This window comes from Podarcis erhardii, assembly GCF_964252035.2.
Source record: "Podarcis erhardii genome assembly, chromosome: 6".
In the NCBI taxonomy this organism is placed as follows: Eukaryota; Metazoa; Chordata; class Lepidosauria; order Squamata; family Lacertidae; genus Podarcis; species Podarcis erhardii.
In genome coordinates this window covers 96,995,102-97,015,139 of record NC_138510.1, presented here as the reverse complement: position 1 = coordinate 97,015,139, position 20,038 = coordinate 96,995,102, and the positions used below count along the sequence as shown (strand labels likewise).

The 20,038-nt window shown below is 44.3% G+C and overlaps 1 protein-coding gene across 3 annotated transcripts in view; it reads right to left on the bottom strand.

The window, feature by feature from the left end:
• The window catches only part of TNR (tenascin R), a 381,470-nt gene that overhangs the window by 66,357 nt on the left and 295,075 nt on the right, over positions 1-20,038 (bottom strand). For all 3 annotated transcript variants that reach the window (XM_081865105.1, XM_081865107.1, XM_081865106.1), the window contains one exon: positions 5,193-5,751. In XM_081865105.1, coding sequence (XP_081721231.1) covers positions 5,193-5,691 — 499 coding nt within the window. In that variant the 5' untranslated portion in view covers positions 5,692-5,751. The remainder of the gene's footprint in view (positions 1-5,192; positions 5,752-20,038) is intronic.

Genomic DNA, 20,038 nt, shown 5'->3' with positions numbered 1-20,038 from the left:
ACTGTGAACCTGCTCCTTTGGGTGTGAATCTGATTAAGTTATGATATGATCTAGCTGCTCAGGGTTTGCAGCTGAAATTTTAATTAGCTGACACGTCAATTGAGCTGTCTTGCAAAGGGCTCTAATTTGATCTGGGAAGTGCAACTCTTGGTCATCTTTTCCCTTAATTATCTCAGACTTTATTATCCTCCAGATCTCTGTGGCGAAATGGAGTTTTCTGGTTCCTTTGCACACTGCCCAGAAATCAAACAGGAGACCCAAGGAGGGTGAAGTTACTAGCAGACCCTGCCTTGCCTCTCTCAAGTTCAGTCTCAATATTAGGCAAAGGGCAGGTCAGGCGTCATCGCTTTGCCTCTGGTGACTCGCTCCCAACAGCCTGTATTCAAACATCAAACAAAAACAACACTAAGTTGATGAATTTAATGTTGTTAGGTCTCTGGAGCCTCAGACTTTGAGACCCAGGCGGAGGAGCCTGGGAGGCATGCCGTGGTGGTGGCTTAGTGCTCTCCCTGCTGCGGCCAGGAAACAGAACTTGCATCCACAGGAGCTTGGCACAATGCATATGCGAATGAAGTAACAGCAAGAGCTTTTATTAAGCTGAGCAAAGGACAACCTGCAGGGTCCCTTTATGCTAAGATTTTCCCTGAAAGCCAGTCAGGTGCAGAGGCCTGGCAGTTCTTGTGGCGGTCCTTCTTAACGGTCCTTCTTAAAGGCAATGCTGTGCTTGGTCAAGACAGCAGAATTCATTAACTTGCCGAATGTGGGGCCTGCTTTCTGTGAAAAGGATTAAGTGAGGTGGCGTGAGGAGCCATTGTTGTGTGTGTAGTAGTTTGTGTGTTTGCAGAGTGAGGTGCCTGCCTCAGGTGTCAAATTTTGGCTCTGTCTGTGGTGTCGGCAGGAATTGAAGTCTTTTGTGAGGTGCTGCATAGAGAGAAAGAATTTTGGGGGTCACCGGCAGAGAAATGAAACCTGGGCTAGTAGCCATTTTGAGATGCATGCTCCTATTTGCCAAGTGGTTTTCGTCCTATGTTTTAGTCTCCTACATTGCACTTTTACAAAACATGCAGCAGCAAATGCTGTAGTGTTTGCAGGGAAATGGGTTCCCTTCTCCCCTGCAATTTGGGGACTGATCCACAGTGGTGATGTTTCCAAATGAGGCTGCCAGGTCTAGGAACTCCCACATATTTGGAAGCAAGGATTAATTTTAGTATTTTTTCCATGGCTCTCCCTGCTGGATGTGTACACAATGTGATGGAAGGTCAAGGAGGCAGGCAGAAACCCTTTCAAAAATGCCTCTCTCTTTTACAATATTCCCTCAGGTGTAAAGCATTTTCTGTACTCTGCTTCTCTCTTTTGGGACTGAGATTCATTATACCATTATACCAACAAACCCCTTTGAAAACCTGCTTATTACAATAGCCTGCTGTTTCTTTAGTTTTGAAGAACAGACTTCTAGAGATGACCAACTGAACCGTGTCTTTTGGAAGACTAAACCTGAAGGTATACAAGTGAGCTCCACAAAGCTTTGTGCTTTGTTATTCAGATGAAAACCAGTGCTTTCATTATAAATGTTTTTGTTGATGGTTCCTGACTGCTAAAGATACTCTCCCAGGTGTTTTAACTGTGTGTGTGTGCATGCACACACTTCTGATTTCTTTAGGTTGGTTTTTTTACAGTTGCTAACGGCCATGTGTATGCTAAGGGACTTATGCATATGCAATTGGATGCAGGATTGCAGCTTCAGAAGATAGAAAGCATTGTATTATTTGATATATTTCAGGTGCATTTTGGCCTGGCCTGAGCACCAATTGGGTCCACAAGGCCCACAATTTGGCCTCACTCCCACAAACCACACCCACAGGTAGTGGGGAACTAAATTGAGCAGCCAATCCTTGCCCAAAACAGGCTTGAAGCCACCAGAGATATTGAAAAAGACCAATGAAAACAGAAACAGGCTTGCACATGGCCACTTTTGGCTTATTTGGCCCATGTCTGGAATGGGGATCAATCAAGTGAATACAATCTGTATTTGCTGCTGTTCTTGCTTTTAGTCTGCAAGTGATACATGATTGATTACCACTCCCCCACCTCCCACCTCACATTCTGTTTCTTATGAATTAAAATGAATGGAATAATGTAATTTACAGCTGGGACGCGGGTGGCGCTGTGGGTAAAGCCTCAGCGCCTAGGGCTTGCCGATCGCATGGGCGGCGGTTCGAATCCCCGTGGCGGGGTGAGCTCCCATTTTCGGTCCCAGCTCCTGCCCACCTAGCAGTTCGAAAGCACCCTTAAGTGCAAGTAGATAAATAGGTGCCGCTTTATAGCGGGAAGGTAAACGGTGTTTCCGTGTGCTGCGCTGGTGCTGGCTCGCCAGAGCAGCTTTGTCACGCTGGCCACGTGACCCGGAAGTGTCTGCGGACAGCGCTGGCCCCCAGCCTCTTAAGCGAGATGGACGCGCAACCCCAGAGTCAGTCACGACTGGCCCGTACGGGCAGGGGTACCTTTACCTTTACCTTTTTAATTTACAGCTAGTGAGACAAAGGGAAGCAGTGTAGGGTGTCACAGGGTAGCCCATCAGCTGAAGTCACCCCCACTCAGAAGAAAGCAGGCTCAGTAGAAACCATACTGCTTTCAGATACAAGATGGTTTTTGCAAACTGTTGCCTCACACTTTTATTTTAGGCTGCTCAAGATAAAGCAATATGTCTTGCTGAGCTTTACTGCTTCTACACTCTGGGTTTAAAAAAATGTTTTTATTAACATTAAGTCTCTACATTCTGGTTTTGATTGGCTGTCTGACAACAAGGGAGAGACTTCCTCAAGATGTCAAAGTCTCTCTAGGGTAGTTACAGATAGGTAGCCTTGTTGGTCTGCCATAGTCAAAACAAAATAAATTTTTTTCCTTCCAGTAGCACCTTAAAGACCAACTAAGTTAGTTCTTGGTATGAGCTTTCGTGTGCATGCACACTTCTTCAGATACTTCAGATCTGAAGAAGTGTGCATGCACATGAAAGCTCATACCAAGAACTAACTTAGTTGGTCTTTAAGGTGCTACTGGAAGGAATTTTTTTTATTTTGTTTTTTCTCTAGGGTAGTGTTTCTCAACAGTTTGAACCTTTCCCCGAACCTTTATCTCCTGGGCCTCCCTAACTCAAGAAGCCCTGTGCGCATGCCAAGCTAAGCTTGGGTTCAGACTAAGGCTGAGCTCAAAATTATTGCTTGAGAACTCTCAGCTCAAATTGGTGCATGCAATCTGGGCTGCCAGAAAAATTGTGTGTGTTTTTAACTGGGCAATAGATGTGGTGGGGATTAAATGAAATGCTACCACTGATATTGTGGCCCCCAAGGAATCTTTTGAAGAATTTTGACACCCCATCAGCTTTTGTCATAGTCCTCCTCATATTCAATGCTTCCGAGTGTTTTTGTTACTTGGGGAGGGGGGGATTTTCACTCAACTCCAAATATTCATTCAGACATGAAGCTAGCTGGGCAAATCATTATTTCACTGCCTAACCCACCTCGCAGGGAAGTTATGCAGGCAACATAGGACAACGCCTCATGCATGCCATCCTGAGTTATTTGAACAGAGGTTTGGTTACAAACTTGATAAATGATATAATAAATATGTAAACTTCTGTTTGGAAGATGAATGTGTGGAGATTCTCACACACAGTCCTGGATGTGCACTCCACTGATTTCTGCTTCTTCAGTTCTCCTTCTCATCCAGAACAGAACTTTAGCATCTCCCTTAGCAGGGAAATGAGCTCCCAACTTGGGCTCACCTTGGACATTTCTCATCTAGGAGAGATGTAAAAGCTCTGTTTCAATTGTGATGGATATATGCAGGGAGAAAGCACAAAGCGTTCAGGTTACCTGGTCCCTCAACTTCTCCATCACGTCTGAAGCATTGTGCATGAAGAAGGATGCTTTCAAGCCTCCCAGATAAGACATTCTCATGCATGCATTTTCATTCTTCAGCAGATTGCAGTCTGGAGTACCCCCTGGACAGCTCAATAGCCAGAATTGTCCCTCTGTTTCTGTCTCACCACTATCAACAAGTTTTAGCTTCTAGTTAGTCATTTCGCTAGTGTGTTTGGTGGGCACAAAGTGTGGCCTAGCACAGTGGTCCCCAAACTGCTCCGCCCCAGATCACTTGAAAACTGCTGAGGGTCTTGATGGACCACTTAATGATTATTATTTTTTTGGCTGGTTACAGCAATCGTGATGTACTATGCCAGGTGCTCTATCATTTTAATTGTATTTTTATTGCTTTTTTATTTCTTATACATTGCATTGCATTACAATCTGAATTCCATAGAATTCAAATCATAATACAATAAAATCCAATGCAAGAAATAGAAGAAGCAATAAAATGCAATTCAAAAAATCTATATGAATAGTTAATGCAATAGATGTGCTATCTCCCGACTTCAACTACAAATCCACAGCCATGCTGTAGGCCGTATGAATGAAGCTTGTGGACCACAGGTGGTCCATGGATCACACTCTGGGAACCCCCCACCTAAGAGTCATGCCTAAGCGCATTCAGGTATCTTCCCCCTAAATCAGCTAAATACCCAGTGGCTGAAAGCTGATCTTGGGACTGACCTCCCAAAGCCAGCAAGGTGTGGTATATACCTGAACGGGGAAGCACAGCAACATGTCAATTGGACACACATCCTGCCCAAATTGATAAGGAGGGTCCCCCAATTTTGACCTTTCCATATGATTAATTTTGTCCATGACATGTCACTAGGCATACCTTTAACTGGGTGGCTTGGGGTACATACTTGTTGTGTTTTGTTTAGGGTGGTGGGGGAAGAGAGAGAGGTGTAGAAAAAGGGAGAGAAGGAGAGAAAGATATATACCTGTGGTTTTTTTTAAAAATGAAAGTAAATCTAATGTTGTGAGTTAGGATTAAAAATAGAGCAAATTCCAGATCTGCAAAGCTTGAGGGCCTTCCTGGAAATCTAAAAGCACAATGCAGAATTCTGCCTACCCCAGCAGTGCTTGCGATTCCAGCTGTTGTTGGACTACAACTCTCATCACCCCTGATGGGATGATGGGAGTTGTAGTCCAACAACAGCTGGGGACCCAAGTTTGAGAAACACTAAGCAAATGACTCATAAATTCATTCTTTTTTTATTTGAATTTTCTTAGCTTTCATCAAGACCCCACGGCATCCGTTACTACCTGTGGCTGCATTTTCTTGACAGCAATTGGAGTTGCATTGGTCACGAAGCATGGACACCTCCCTCTCCAGCATCTCAATCCTGCTCAGCAGCTCTTGCATGTCCCGGGAGGAGGCGGTACACTTGCAAGTCTGTTTGGGGAGGTTTATCCTGTGGGTGAAGGTGACCTGGCTCTCACTGTCTGAGGTCTGTTCGGTGTATTCCGTCATCCGGTCATCTTCTGAACTCACCTCTGGGTCAGAGGAAGCCTCTAGGGATGTTGCGCAGAGGCTGTCCAGAGGCACATTTATGTTGTATATATGGCTGAAGACCATGGGCTGGTCTTTGATAGGTGCCGTGTAGTTGGTAAAGCCTCCTTCGGCGTCAGTCACCTGTCTTTTGACTCTCTCCGTCATCACTTCCAGGCGGCACTCGAAAGGTCTGAAGATGGACCCTAGCAGCATTAAGTTGAGACTGACTAGAATGTTCCTTAGAACTGCATGTTCACCATCAGCCCCCATTTTCTTAGGGAGGGCAAGAAGCTTCTGTCCCAGCGTTGGAAGGCAGGGTTCTAGTGGAACCTGAAACAAAGCACATGAGGGGAATTTATGAGACCAGTGTTGGAGTAGATCCTAAGAGGATATGATAGATTTGAAGCTGAAATCCTTTGCACAGACAGTAGAAACATCTATGCATGCAAGCATAGGATTAAGTGTGTGTGTGTGTGTGTGAGAGAGAGAGAGAGAGAGAGAGAGAGGGAAGGTTGATTGGGAAGAACTAAGCAAAAATGAACAAAACCCATCAATTTTCAATTCACTTATAATCCATAATTAGGAAAAGTGAAGGGCAACAGTTACAATTACAGACATACCTCATATTACGTTTGCTTCAGGTTGAGAGTTTTCAGGTTGCGTCCCATGGTGACCTGGAAGTACCGGAAAGGGTTACTTCCGGGTTTGGCCGCTTGTGCAGACGTGCAAAATGATGTCATGTGCATGCACAGAAGTGGCGAATCGCGACCCTCGCACACGCAAACGCAGGTTGTGTTCTGCTCATGTTGCGAACGGGCCTCCGGAACGGATCCCGTTCGCAACCAGAGGTACCACTGTATTATTGCTGACAACTAGTATACCTCTAAGCGCTTGCAAAGTGCTTTACAGTCTTAAGAAAACAATGCTATCCTCACTTTCCTAGGAGTAAGCCCCATAAATTAAATGAGATCTCCTTCTGAGCAGAAAATATAGGATTGTATGATATGTTCTCAGGGAACACATAGGCCACACACTGATGTCACAGCACCATGCGGCTAATTAGCTTTACCCTTATGATGCCATCTCTGAGGGCAAAGGGAGGATGGATGCTTTAACTGAGATTCCCGCATTGCAGGGAGTTGGACTAGATGACCCTAAGGTTCTTTTCCAACTCTACAATTCTGTAATTCTGTGATTCTATGAATTACTCACTTGTGTATGTGTGTCTCAAGTGAAGTTTTTTTTTAAAATTTTAAAAAACATATCACTGCACAAACAGACATTTTTTTAACAGGAAAGACTTCCCTTAACAACAAAATCAGGGGCCCAGGCGGCAACCACCCTCCCTGGCCTCCAATGCTTCAATTAAAGCCTAGAGGAAGACGTCATGAGATAGCTCTTCCTATGGGGCTTTTTCTGATCAGCAAGTGCAGCCAGCTGGGGAGGTTACAGAGCGTAGGAGAAAGGTTTAATGGGAAAATGAACACCCACAGTTGCATCTCAGTGATAAAGCGAGTTCAAATCTACACCCCCTGAAATTATATGAAAATGAGGCAGAAAAAAAGGAACAGGTGAAGAAAGCTTTCAATAAATTAGAGGAGAGATTTCTGAACAGCACTAGATTAAGGTGATCGTCTTGCCAGATTGCTTGGAGGTTTCACGCCCCCCCCCCCCCCACTTTAGTTCTGCTCCGTCGGCAGCACTTAGGTTTCGAAGGCATGGCTTCTGAAAAGAGCTAAACTAATAAGTAACCTTGATAATGAAACAGTCTGCTTAAAAGAACAATTCAACCCTGTAAAGTTAATTGCATTCACACTTACCCTCTCAAACATCAGTAGTTTGATGTTCTCCAGCAGTAACTCAGTGGTATTGGTCTGATGCTCTGAAGTGTCTAAAGCAGCACTGGGGGTGCAATGAGCAATAATTTACTCCATTTCGCTTTGGTGCATCTGTACAGACCACGATTATGTACCTTGTATCTGAACTTACCGCTGGAGTAAGCTGCAGCTGTTTGAGGTGGCAGGTGCAGCAGACACACAATACCCCTTCCTTGCTCACTGAAATAGCTCCACAGAGTAGAATATGATAAAGAACTTAGCAGTATTGTACTGGAACAAAAATAAGGACCCCTATTTTGGTCCTGCCGCAAAATGCTCTAATGTACAGGAAGCTGAAGGAGCCTCTTTCGCTGAGACCACAGAGATGCTTAGGGACCTGAGACTGAAGAACCAGGAGCCACAGAGAGGGATGAATAGGATGTGCAGGACCCGGGAGCCAATTAAAAGTCAAGGCTGTCCGAATGATTGCCCAAGACGTGTGAGCACACATGCTCTTAAGGAGGCAAAGCTTTGCGCTTTGATGCCTCAAAGTCAACAGCAGAAACATCTGCCACCTCAGGTGAATGTTTACAGGAGAGCAAGGGACTTGGGTGGGTTGTGTGTTGACAGGAAGGAAAGTGTAGGAAGGGTGGCTCCTGGTTTGAGAGGGCTCCAGGCAGGGTGCCTTCTGGTGGGCTGAATCTGTTGTTGGACCCTCGGAAGTTGACTGGGTGGCTGGGAACTGCCATTTTAATTTCCAGGACTGACCCCTTGCGATGAATATTAATATTCGTACCGGAGGTGCAATCCATTGTCTCTCGAGACAGAGACAGTGGACAGGCCAGTGACAAATATTCAGTGTAATGATAATTAGTAATCATAAAAACTATTATGGTGTCATGGGAAAGTATTATTTAATTCATAACATTTATATACTGCTCAACTTAAAAAAACAACAAACCCTCAAAGGAGTTTACAAAGAGAAAGTATCTGGAATTAAAACCATCTCTCTGTCGTGAGGGCTGTTTCCTATATTACCACTTAATGTTGTTTGTTTCAAGGAACCTGTAATTCGACCCTATTGGTTTCTGACAGTTTCCTTAGGCCTGCAAGCACCTTATGAAAGGGCTTGGCACTCTGCAGTCTTAGGGGGCCAATAGTTTAATGGAATCATCAACTGTGAGGAAAAAACTCCACTTCTTCCTCCCCACAACCCAAGTAGGTAAGGTTCTATTCTGCATATATTCATCATCACTGATGAAAGAAAATAATGAAGCGATGAAAATGTGACTTGTGATTGTTTGTTCCAGGCAGGAATGTGCCATTATCTCAGACCATGTAATATTCCCCAGAAACACAGCACTAGTTTGATTGAGGGGCTCCTGCAGCGGCAGCCAGTGCATTAAATATCATTAAACTACACTACACAATCTTAGGTTTATTTACGTTTGTGTTCAGGACGCACAGATATTGCTTGTTAAAAGTCATTCCACCCCCCACCGGCACACAGAATAATGTGGTAAAGTGTCTTTATTTGCAACTGGGCAACTTTCCATTTTGGTATTGATTTGCAGTCTCTGGGTGGTAAATCCAGACTTCATGGGCCAAATTCCTCCTGCAGCATAAACTCTTTTCTTCAGTGTAGTTACACCAGTGCTAGATTAGACCTGCAGGGTGTTTTTTTAAGTCTGAAGGGGCCTGTTTTGGAGTGGGGGCTGGGAAGGTGCTCATTGATCACATTTCACTCCAATATGTCTGCCTTAAAAATCACAGCAGAAAGTCTGTGCCCGGCAGACAGACAGTTGTGACTCTAGACTAAGGGAGTCCTTATTCTTACTACAGCACCGGGGTCAACTTGACTGCCTATTGCTTACCTGCTGCTGGGAAATTTGTCTTACATTTAATTTTCATTGGAAGAGTAGTTTATGGAGAGACCTGTACAGCCTGAATGCAGTTCTTTCAAAGAAAAGTAACTTAGAAACAGGTGTTGCATTTACTGTTTTTCTGCAGCAATTTCATGCTATAGTGCTTTAGTGGGAGCTGGCTATTTGCTTTTGTTCTGATAGCTCGCTGTAATTACTATGTTTGAATTTTCTCTCCTTTTGTATGAGTTTTTTCTCTTCTTGAAGCTAAGGATGGTTAGCCATACTTCACTGCAGGAAGGCACATGAAGCTCGGTCAAAATGGTGGCTGATTCCCCCCCCCCCCGATTGACTCTCCTATCAATTGTGGGGGAATTATTTGCACATTCAAAGCAATATAAGAATCCCTAACTCTGAACTGACTTTACTTCCACATGTCATGATTTGGCTACTACATAGCCAAATCTGATCAGTGCAGTAGCATTGTGCACAAGTTGTGGGAATTTCACTGTACCTATATTTGTTGGACAACATCCCAAAATATAGGTCACTATGGCTGTTCCTCAAAGGCTGGACAAAAGACGAAAGTCTCAACCTGATGGAAAATACACCCAGTGTCAGTGCTGACCTGAACTCAGCGAGTGAGTACTTTAAATGAGGCATTATACAATGGTGTAGATGTTATTTGATATTATGTAGTTTGATCTGTTATAACCCACCCTGGGACCATAAGCTGAAGTGGGGAATGCATATATGAATGGATAGATAGATAGATTGTGATTGTTATAATGCTTATTTTGGGATCCATCAATTGCTTCCGAGCAAGGGCAGGGTGTTTCAGGGAGCAGGAAAGAAGTCCTCTCCAACCTGGGCTATAAGAAAATAGCAATTTATAGTTGAAAACAAATACAAGGAACTGAATCTAGCACAGAGCAATTTTGAATCTAGCATGGAGCAGCAACCCAAACGAGTAAAAAAGATATACAGTACAAGTTTATTTAAAATATGACAAGCTTTTCAACTACATGAACTTATTTGGTCTTACACTTTGCTAGCTGCTGTCCAAGTACGTCATGGCCCAGGGGTGCCTGGTTGAGTAAAATATTGGGGGTGGGCAGGTAAGCCCCCCTGCATAATTGATCACATAATGGGGCGCACCCACACCATTTGAATGGCAATGCTCATAATGTTTTTGTGGGGGCCTCGCTCCCTCAAATGTTTTATGGGGTGGGGCGAAGGGACCTCGGCTCTTAGAAATTGACTCCTATGCCATGGCCTTGCTGAAGAGGCTCATGTTCTACCGGTAAGTCAGAGGGACAGGACAGAAGTGAAGGAAGAGGACCTAGCATGAAGGGGAAAGTCTGGCTTTCCTGCAAATAAAGTTGGTGTTACACATGAGTATTCTTCTTATTATGCTACCATGGTGATCTAGCATCAATTTGTGGACACTGAGCTCTGCCTGGTGCAAATGAGGTGCCTCTAGGCCCATTGACTTTCATGTTGTCTTTCATTGGTGTCCTTTATCTACAGGGGTGTAATTGAGAAATTACTCATCAGCAACAAAGGGTAAGCAACTGCAACTACACACAAAAAGGCCAATGTTCTTACTACTTAGCCAGATTGGCTGGGTGTTTTAAAGCATGAAACTAGAAAATGATCAAGGATGGGGAGAGCTACAGCTAAGTTTTGACTCTCCCTGTCCCATCTTTGTCTGTTCTGACACCAGCAGTCAGAAGCCCCAGATTCTCCTGGAATGAGTCCATGCTGCACCTCCCCTGTTGTCAGCATTGACCCAGTTTCCAGGAAGATGCAATTTCCAGAAGAGAAGAGGCTGGTTGGATGAGGCCCTTTGACCCTCTCTTACTGATCCAGTTCTCTCTCACCAGCTCAGGTTCCCACAGCCAAGTCCCCCAGACCCATGTTTGCAAAGAAAGATATGCACAATAAGAATGACTCTACTGTGGACATTTGGTTACAATTGTTTAAAAAACTGGTGTACAAAGGATACACACAGTCAACAATACCCTTGTCGTATACCTGGGGTTTCCTATTGGTGTGATCACAGGCAGAGGGAGATTTGGCAATGGGAGGAGGACTGGGAAGGTAATGAGATGAGTGGGGATTAGACAGTTAAGAGTTTCCCCCCTCTGTGGTCCCCATCCCATCCAACAGGGGTTAGGTTTTTCTGTCAGCCAGCCCTCTAGCCTTGCAGTACTGCTTTGTAATGCCAGGTCAGACAGCACCATAGTAAATCCTCACTTGTCCATGGTTTGGTGTGCATCGTGCCAAGATTTGGATGGGTGAACTGGGTGGAGTGGATCTTACCCAGTGCTGCCTGCCTGAGCTTGTGGTAGGGCACCAGCATCAGCGTTGAGGCTTGGAAGGGGGGACATTGCTGTCATCCTTAAAGATTCCAACACTACCACCTGCCTGCTTTGGGATTTGAGTGCTTGTACCTGATATTGAGTCAGGGAGTCAGAACAGGGATGCTGCGGATATCAGGACACACTTTACAGCAGTAACATGTGAAATTGCCTTGTATAATTCATAACTATTTTCTGTTCCTTGCATCCATGGGAAATGAAGTATCTTCCTCTCCCACAGCCTCCTGCATTAAAACAGCTGTTTACCAGCTTCTTACCTTTTGTAAAAACCCACGACCTGCCTGAAAACATGCTGAGCGATTGTTCAGTGGCGTCTTCAGCACTTGCAGGGTAGTTATCTTAAATTTCTTTAGAAATTATGGCTGTACTTTGCCTCTCTCCTTAATTGGTGAGTAATACCTGCTGCTTGAAGTGACATCTGTGGATGCCATTGCCACCTCTGCTCCATGGGAGGCATGAGAAACAGATTTCAGTTCAGGGAGTAGAGCAGCGTGGGTTGCAAGTGATGGGCTCTCATCCAGGGTGCAGATATTTACAAACCCGAGAGCTTCCTTAGCACCATGAGAGTGGGAGCTGTTTTGTGGATAAATCTACCAAATCACAATGTGGCTCAATTGCTTCAGTTGCTACAGTAGTCTGTGGGCTGTGTATATGGTTGTCCGAACTGATAAAGTTTTTTGCTTTTTTTTAAATGGGAGAGACAAGGGGGCCAAAGCACCTGCAACATGGAACCCATTTTTAATTTACACAATGCATGCAATTGTTTCCCCCCTTCTATGAAAGAAAGAAAAATGGCAGTGCTACTGCTGCTACCGAGCACAAGGCATCTGTGGGGCCTTCTGTGTGATTTGGAAACCAAGGACCTAACCAAGGAGTGCCTAACCCTCTTAGGCCCTGGTCCACTTTACCCTTGGCCATCCCTCCAAGGGCTGCAGGCCAGCAGTAGATGTGGCCACCAGGAAGGTGCCTTATGCTGAGTTAGCCCATTAGTCCATCTACCTCAGTTTCATCTAGGCCTACTGGCAGTAGCTCTCTAGGATTTCAGGCGCCGTTCTTTCCCAGTCCTGCCTGGAGTTCCCGGGGATGGAACTTGGGACTTTCTGCATGCAAAGCAGAAACTCTGCCACTGGGCTATGGCCCACACTCTTGTATGCACACGGAGGGAGATGCGCACATGGGCAGATGCACCCACAGGCCCTTCCTCCCAACATGTTCTCTGTAGGTGAACTGAGGAAGGGCATGGACTGCAGACCCTCCAAGTGTTCCCATTTTCCAGGGACATCCTTGATTTAGGGAAGCCATCCTGGTTTCTGATTTGATCCTAGAATGTCCTGCTTTTCCTTAGGACACCCTAAAGAAGAAATACTTTCATTGGAGAAATGTTGGAGGGTATGATAGGATGTCCCTATCATACCGTCTGAAGGCAATCCTGTATAGGGAAGGTTTTTTTTAATGTTCAATGTTTTATTATGTTTTATTATTATTATGTTTTTATTATTATATATGTTGGAAGCTTCCCAGAGAGACTGGGGCAACCCAGTAAGATGTGTGAGGTATAAATAGTAAAATTATCATTATTGAATGGGGTGTCTCTATTTTCATCGGAGAAATGTTGGACGGTATGTGTACTGTCCTCTCTCTGCTCACCAACTGATGGATCTGAAGACTGGAGAGAGGGTGACGTGTACCCCCAGGCCTTGTTTTCTTCCCTTTTTGCTGCTGCCATAATTGGTGAGGGCTTGGTGGGATTTAAAATTTGCTGGAGTGGGGGATGGATCAGGACCCTGACCTGGGAGTTAGCCACCCCGGCCTGTTGCTGAAATTATTTCAGTCCAGTCTGCAGTGTTGAATGTCTCCCCGCTATAAATGGTTCTCCTACAAACAGAAAACCAAGCAGGAGGATTGTAGCCACTTTTCTATGTGCAAGGTTTCTCTGACCACAGTGGAACATACAATTGTGGGACTCCTGCACCTGCAGCATGAAGGTGATGGCGTGATCAGTTTGCTCAGGAGTCTCTCCTGAATCTCCTGACCAGTGTCTCTGTTCTCATGGTAGTTGAAGGCTCCAGAGAAGCCCTACTGACCTTGGATTGCTTACCTGGCCCCAGGCAACAGCTGAGGTGGGAGTGCATGAGAGACTCATTTGCAGCAATTGCTTCTGAGGAGCCCCATGTGGTGCAGAGAGGGTTACAACCTGCTCTCTGGCCCTTCCCTGCCTGCCTTTTCATAGATGGCAACGGTGGCTCTCTTAGCCAGCTCAGCAGAGACATTTCAAAGCTGGCCTTGTGCATTGTGAGGATTATAGACTTTGGCGTAGATGTGTGAATATGAAATTCCCCTTGCTCCTCTCTCTCAGGAGTTGAATGCGTCTCTGGTTCAATAAGAACAGAAGAGTCACTTTTTTCTTTCTCTTTTTTTTGGAAGAGCAAACACAGATCGACCAGTGGAGGAAATGAGAGAGTGAGAGAGGGGTGTGCATATGGAAAGATGGATGGATAAAAGGCAGAGATAAGAGGGAGAGGGAGAGAGAAACAATGCAAGGCTAGAGAGAATTCAATAGCGCGGAAGGAGAGATGTGCTGCAGAAACAAGAGATGCAGGGATAGAGCAGCCACTGACAATATATACATTAGTTAACAGTCACATAAATTAGACAGAGAAGATAAAGTAACTTGATAAACAGATACTTTGGGGATCTATACCACATTGCCAATCCAATCCCCCTTATCAATATAATTATCATGGCAACCTTCGGCAGCCGAGGTAATGATGTCCTGTGGTAATATATAAGCACCAGATAATGGACTCTCCCTGCTGCTCCATTTTGATACAGTGCTAATTAGGTGAACTGGGGCCGTCATGCAGCTGGTGGACTCACGCAACTCAGCTCTGCTCCACACTCTTTGCTCTTGCAGAGTCTCTGCTGTCAAATGAGAATTGCTTCAGTCTGGAACTTTCTATTTTCTCCCAGCACCAGGGTCCTAGGTTTCCTCTGCCCACAAGGGACATTTCAAAGTAAGCGGAAAGGGATTAGCATTAGGCTAATCCTGCACAGTGGCCAGGAAAGGACATGAGTTAGGAAATTGTACCTCAGTCATGCAAATAACGTCTTTCAGTCGTGTGCGTGTTTGTGTAACTAGACAGGCCTTAGGCCAGAATCTTAGCCCCTAACCCTTGTTGCTAGATTCTAAGCCAGATTAGCCTGGAGAAGAGCCAAATTCAGGCCACTCAGCAGTGCCACAACAGCGAGTTGTGCCCCAGTCAATCCGCCATTTTTCTTTGCCCTGCTGCTTCTGCATAGAATTTAGGGTTACTCCATTAGAAAACCCACTATTTTGCAGGATTTAGGGCCCATCCACAATTACATTTGCTCCTCATCTCTAGGCACAGGTCTGAACTTTCTAAGTAGCCAGTGTGGTGTAGTGGTTAAGAGCGGTGGACTCGTAATCTGGTGAACCGGGTTTAATTCCCTGCTCCTCCACATGCAGCTGCTGGGTGACCTTGGGCTAGTCACACTTCTCTGAAGTCTCTCAACCCCACTCACCTCAACACTCTGTTTGTTGTGGGGGAGGAAGGGAAAGGAGAATGTTAGCCACTTTGAGACTCCTTAAAGGGAGTGAAAGGCGGGATATCAAATCCAAACTCTCTTAAGTATGCCTGAGCACTATTTTTTGCCTCACTGCTTTTGTCAGGAAAATCCACTCTTGACTGCTGAAGCAGAGCAAACGACAAACCATGGAGAACCCAAATTTCTGGTTCTTCCAGTTCAGCGGTACAGAGCGGGTTTTCCTAGGTAAAGTGGCAGGGAAAGTATGGACCTGTGCCTGGAAAACACAGGGTGAAAGATAAGTGTGGATGAGCCCTAAGCTCCACATTTACATTATGGGGATGCTAGTAAAACTGACCTACCGTACAGGAACATGTGGTATATGAAACACTTCAAATACTTGAAATGACCACCAAAACACCAAACCACAACATCCCCCCCACTTCAACAGAACACAGTGCACATCCCAGACCAAGGTCACCAAGACAATAGAGATGGCACCAACCAAGGAGATGGCAAATGACAAAGAGGCCTCAACATCTCCCCATGATGACAACTGCCCAACAACAAAAAGGGGCCTGAGGGAAATGGAACTGAGACTAGCAAAACTATTGAAGAACACAGTGAATCCCCTGAAGACAATAATAGCAACTTGACCTCCAAAGTGGAGACTTTCACTGGCACCATCTCCACTCTAGAAAAGGAAAACCAGATGCAACTAAAACAAATAGAGCAACTCTGAGAGGAAAATACATGTCTGAAAAATAAATTAGCTAAACTCAAAATAGGTGAGGAAGCACAAACAACCCCATCATCGTCCTTCAGCCCCATCCTAACCACAAACCAACTAGCTAGAGAGAGTCTCTTGGAAACTCTCCAAAACTTCTTTAAGGACAATGATGTGAGCGACGTAACAACTACCCTCTTCTGGGACACAATGAAAGTGGTCATCAGAGGAGCCTGCGTAAAGGAGAGGGCATCCCTTAAAAAACAAACATCCTCAAAAATTGGTAATTTAGAACAAGACATTATAACTATCTAATCACAGTACAAACAAACAGGAACAAAAAAACCCTTCTTAAACTTATAGAACAAAAAAGAAGGGAAATTGACTATCTAGAAATCAATAAAACAATGATTAACATCCTATACTCTAAACAACACTTTTATGAATATGGAGGGAAGAACTCCAGACTATTAGCAAACAGCTGCAGGAAAAATTCACTCAAAACAAGAATACACCCTGTCACTAAAAAAAAATTGGTAACAACATCCTCCACCAAAGACATAACCTTAGAATTTGCTGAATTTTACAAAACAAATTCCTTCCAGTAGCACCTTAAAGACCAACTAAGTCAGTTCTTGACCTAACACGGACACTGGCACCAGAGCCTGCAATAAACCCAGATGCCAACTTTGCTGCCACATACACCCGGACAACACCATTACTGGCCCCAACAACATCACACATACCATCTTGGGACTATTTAATTGCTCATCGTCTAACATTGTGTATGCCATAAAATGCCAACAGTGTCCTTCAGCTCTCTATATTGGACAAACAGGCCAGACCTTACGCCAAAGAATAAACGGACATAAATCGGACATCAGGAATCACAAGACAGAGAAACCAGTAGGAGAACACTTCAATCTCCCAGGACATTCTATACAAGATCTCAAAGTAGCTGTTTTACTACAAAGGAATTTCAGAAATAGACTGGAAAGAGAAGCTGCTGAATTACAACTTATCACCAAACTTAAAACCATGGAGAAACCTGGTCTGAACAAAGACCTTGGATTCTTATCTCATTATACATGACAGCGCCATTTTTCACCTTTTCACCCCTTGCTTTTTCCTGTAAGACCTATTGCAGTCGTTAAGAGTCGTCAACAGGCTCATCACAGCTATCTGCCAATCACCCATTCCCACCACCCTTCTGAGTAATACCCCTCCCCACCTTCTCACTATATAGAAGGGTCTGGAAACTTCTGTTTCAGTGTATCTGAAGAAGTGTGCATGCACACGAAAGCTCATACCAAGAACTGACTTAGTTGGTCTTTAAGGTGCTACTGGAAGGAATTTGTTTTGTTTTGACTATGGCAGACCAACACGGCTACCTATCTGTAACTGAATTTTACAGCAATCTTTACACCTCCCGCAACCCACCTGAACAAGAAATCAGAAGATGCCTAGCAGGGATGACCATGCCAACCTTAACTGCAGAGGAACAAGAATTCATGGGCAGCCCTATCACCCCAGAGGAAATAGATATGGTCCTCAAAAACCTGAAACCACCCAAAGCCTGGATGGCTATAAGCAGAATTCTACAAAAAATTCAAAGAACCCTTGATGCCTTACATGACCTGCCTATTTAATAACATCATAAAAGGGGCCCCCATCCCACAAACCTGGACCTCTTACAAAATAGCCTCTATCCCAAAACCACACCAAGATAGCCTCAAAATAGAATCCTACTGCCCAATCTCATTGATAAACCAAGACTACAAGATATTCACATCAATCCTGGCTAACCGCCTAAAAATCTTCCTACACAAACTAATCACCCTGGACCAGGCAGGCTTTGTCCCTGGTCGCAACATAGCAGATCCCATTAGGAAACTACTGTATCTGATAGAACACAGCAAAATGACCAAACTCCCACTGACAATCATGTGCCTAGCCCTTGATTGCTTAGAATAGAAATATCTGTTAGCAGTATTAACTAACATAAAATTTGGCCCCACCTTCCTACAAACCCTCAAACAATTTTACTCCCCAGTCTCAGCAAAATGCAGAATTAACAATATGGACTCCAATACCATAGCAAAGCAAAGAGGCACAAAGCAAGGATGCCCATTGGCTCCCTATTCATCTTGGCCCTTAAAAGGTAAAGGACCCCTGACAATTAAGTCCAGTCACGGACGACTCTGGGGTTGCAGCGCTCATCTCGTTTTACAGGCTGAGGGAGTCAGCGTTTGTCTGCAGACAGGTTTTTCAGGTCATGTGGCCATCATAACCAATGTAACCAATCGTGCAATGTAACACTGAAACCAGAGCAGTGCACGGAAATGCCGTTTACCTTCCCGCCGAAGTGGTACCTATTTATCTACTTGCACTTTCTGGTGTGCTTTTGAACTGCTAGGTTGACAGGAGCTGGGACTGAGCAACGGGAGTTCACCCTGTCGCAGGTATTTGAACCACCGACCTTCTGATCGGCAAGCCCCAGAAGCTCAGTGGTTTAGACCACAGCACCACCTGCATCCCTTATCATCTTGGCCCTAGCAACCCAAAATCTTAGAGCAGACAGCTTTATTGGAGGTGGGCAAACAGGCAGACAGACTGAGATTGGGCTGGAGGCAGGCTGGGGTCCAGAGGGTGCTCAGATGACTAAAGAAGCCCCCACCCCATGTTGCTGGACTACAATTCCCATCAGCTCCAGCCAGAATGGAGAGCACCATGTTGTCAATATATCCATATATAGGTTGGCAAAAGGTTAAAGGGGTCCTGTAATCTGAAAGGCGATTCAATATTTCTAAATATTTAAAAACACTGAATAGTTGGTGCTTGGCTTGTGCTAAAGTTCCTGTGTTTGTTGTGGGAGTTCTGCAGTGCTAGTTTTTAAGAAAAAGAGGTGCCAGAACTCACCATCAATGCCTCCCTTATTCTCCTATAATGGCAATGGCGCCCACCTGAGAGGTGCGGACTTTAGGCTGAAAAAAAGCCCTGGAGTTCTGACTCCTAAATGGTTCATGAATTTTGCTAGTTCTTCCTAAGGACCTGACTGACTTGTTTGAAAAGGAATTTGTCTTGAGGACAAACTCTTGCTATGGTGTCATCAAAGAAACTGAAGCTCAGGTCTTTACACCAGATGAACAGCAAAGCCATAATCTTTTTCTGTATGACTGAAAAACAAGAGCAGGCTTGTTTGATACAGAAGTGGTGGCAAAATGCCTCAAAGGACTTGACTCACAGTGTTTCCAGCTCAAAATCAATACTGTGGAAAAGGGCATTTATCTCTTTTTCCAACACTCTCGCTACCCCTGCTTAGGCCTTAGGCTTAATTGATGGAATACCTTGCATTAATAAACTCTCAAGTCACTTCAATTGCTGATTAACAATTTGTTAATCAGAACCAAATGGCTCATTGGGTAACAAGGGGATATTGGGCTTGTGGGAGAGATATATAAGCACATTATCCTTGCATCAAGACACTGTGCTGGAAGAGCTTCAAATTTGCTGTGAGCTGATAGTGCCCTGACAGTAAACATAGGTTATGAAGAAGCAAGGTGGCCAAAACTGCCTGCTGTTCTCTTCTGGTGTCAACAAGAGTTGGTTTGATTCATGCCATAGCCTAGAAACCAAAAAACTGTAATACCATCTATCTCTCCTCATGCAGAAGAGCCTTCAAGGTACACAGTATATTACATTTAACTGGGTAAATGCCTACTGGAATTTGAAGCAATAATTCCACAGGAATCATTGGGCACACAGTCCAAGAGAATGCAATTTTGTGCAGGCTTTACTGAACTGCACAAGACCACTATTGAGTTTGCTTGTTTGCTTTTTATTTATTAAATTTCTAACCGCTCCACTGCAGAGCTCTTAGAAAAGTTTATAATAAAATGCAATAAATCTTTCATGTCGGGGTAGTCCAATATTGTTGGTGCATGCTGCAATTTTCTCCCTTTTAGAACTGTCACTGAATTTTGCCTCAAACAAAATTTGTACTGAATCTGGAGGGTTTTGCTCAGATGCAACATCCATCAAAATGTTGAAGGTGGTTACAGTTTGGGCTCTAACAATTCAAACATAGGATGACTGCATATATGTTGTCTTGAATTTGTGACCGCTCAGTCATATGATTGTCCAAATAACTTTAAAAAAGGGGAACCCTACTAAAAATCTACCCTTAAAAAAGAAAAAGAAAATTCCCCCGCCTATAGGTTCCTAATAATAATAATAAGTCAATTCAATTTATATGCTGCTTAAATGTTAAAATGGATTTCA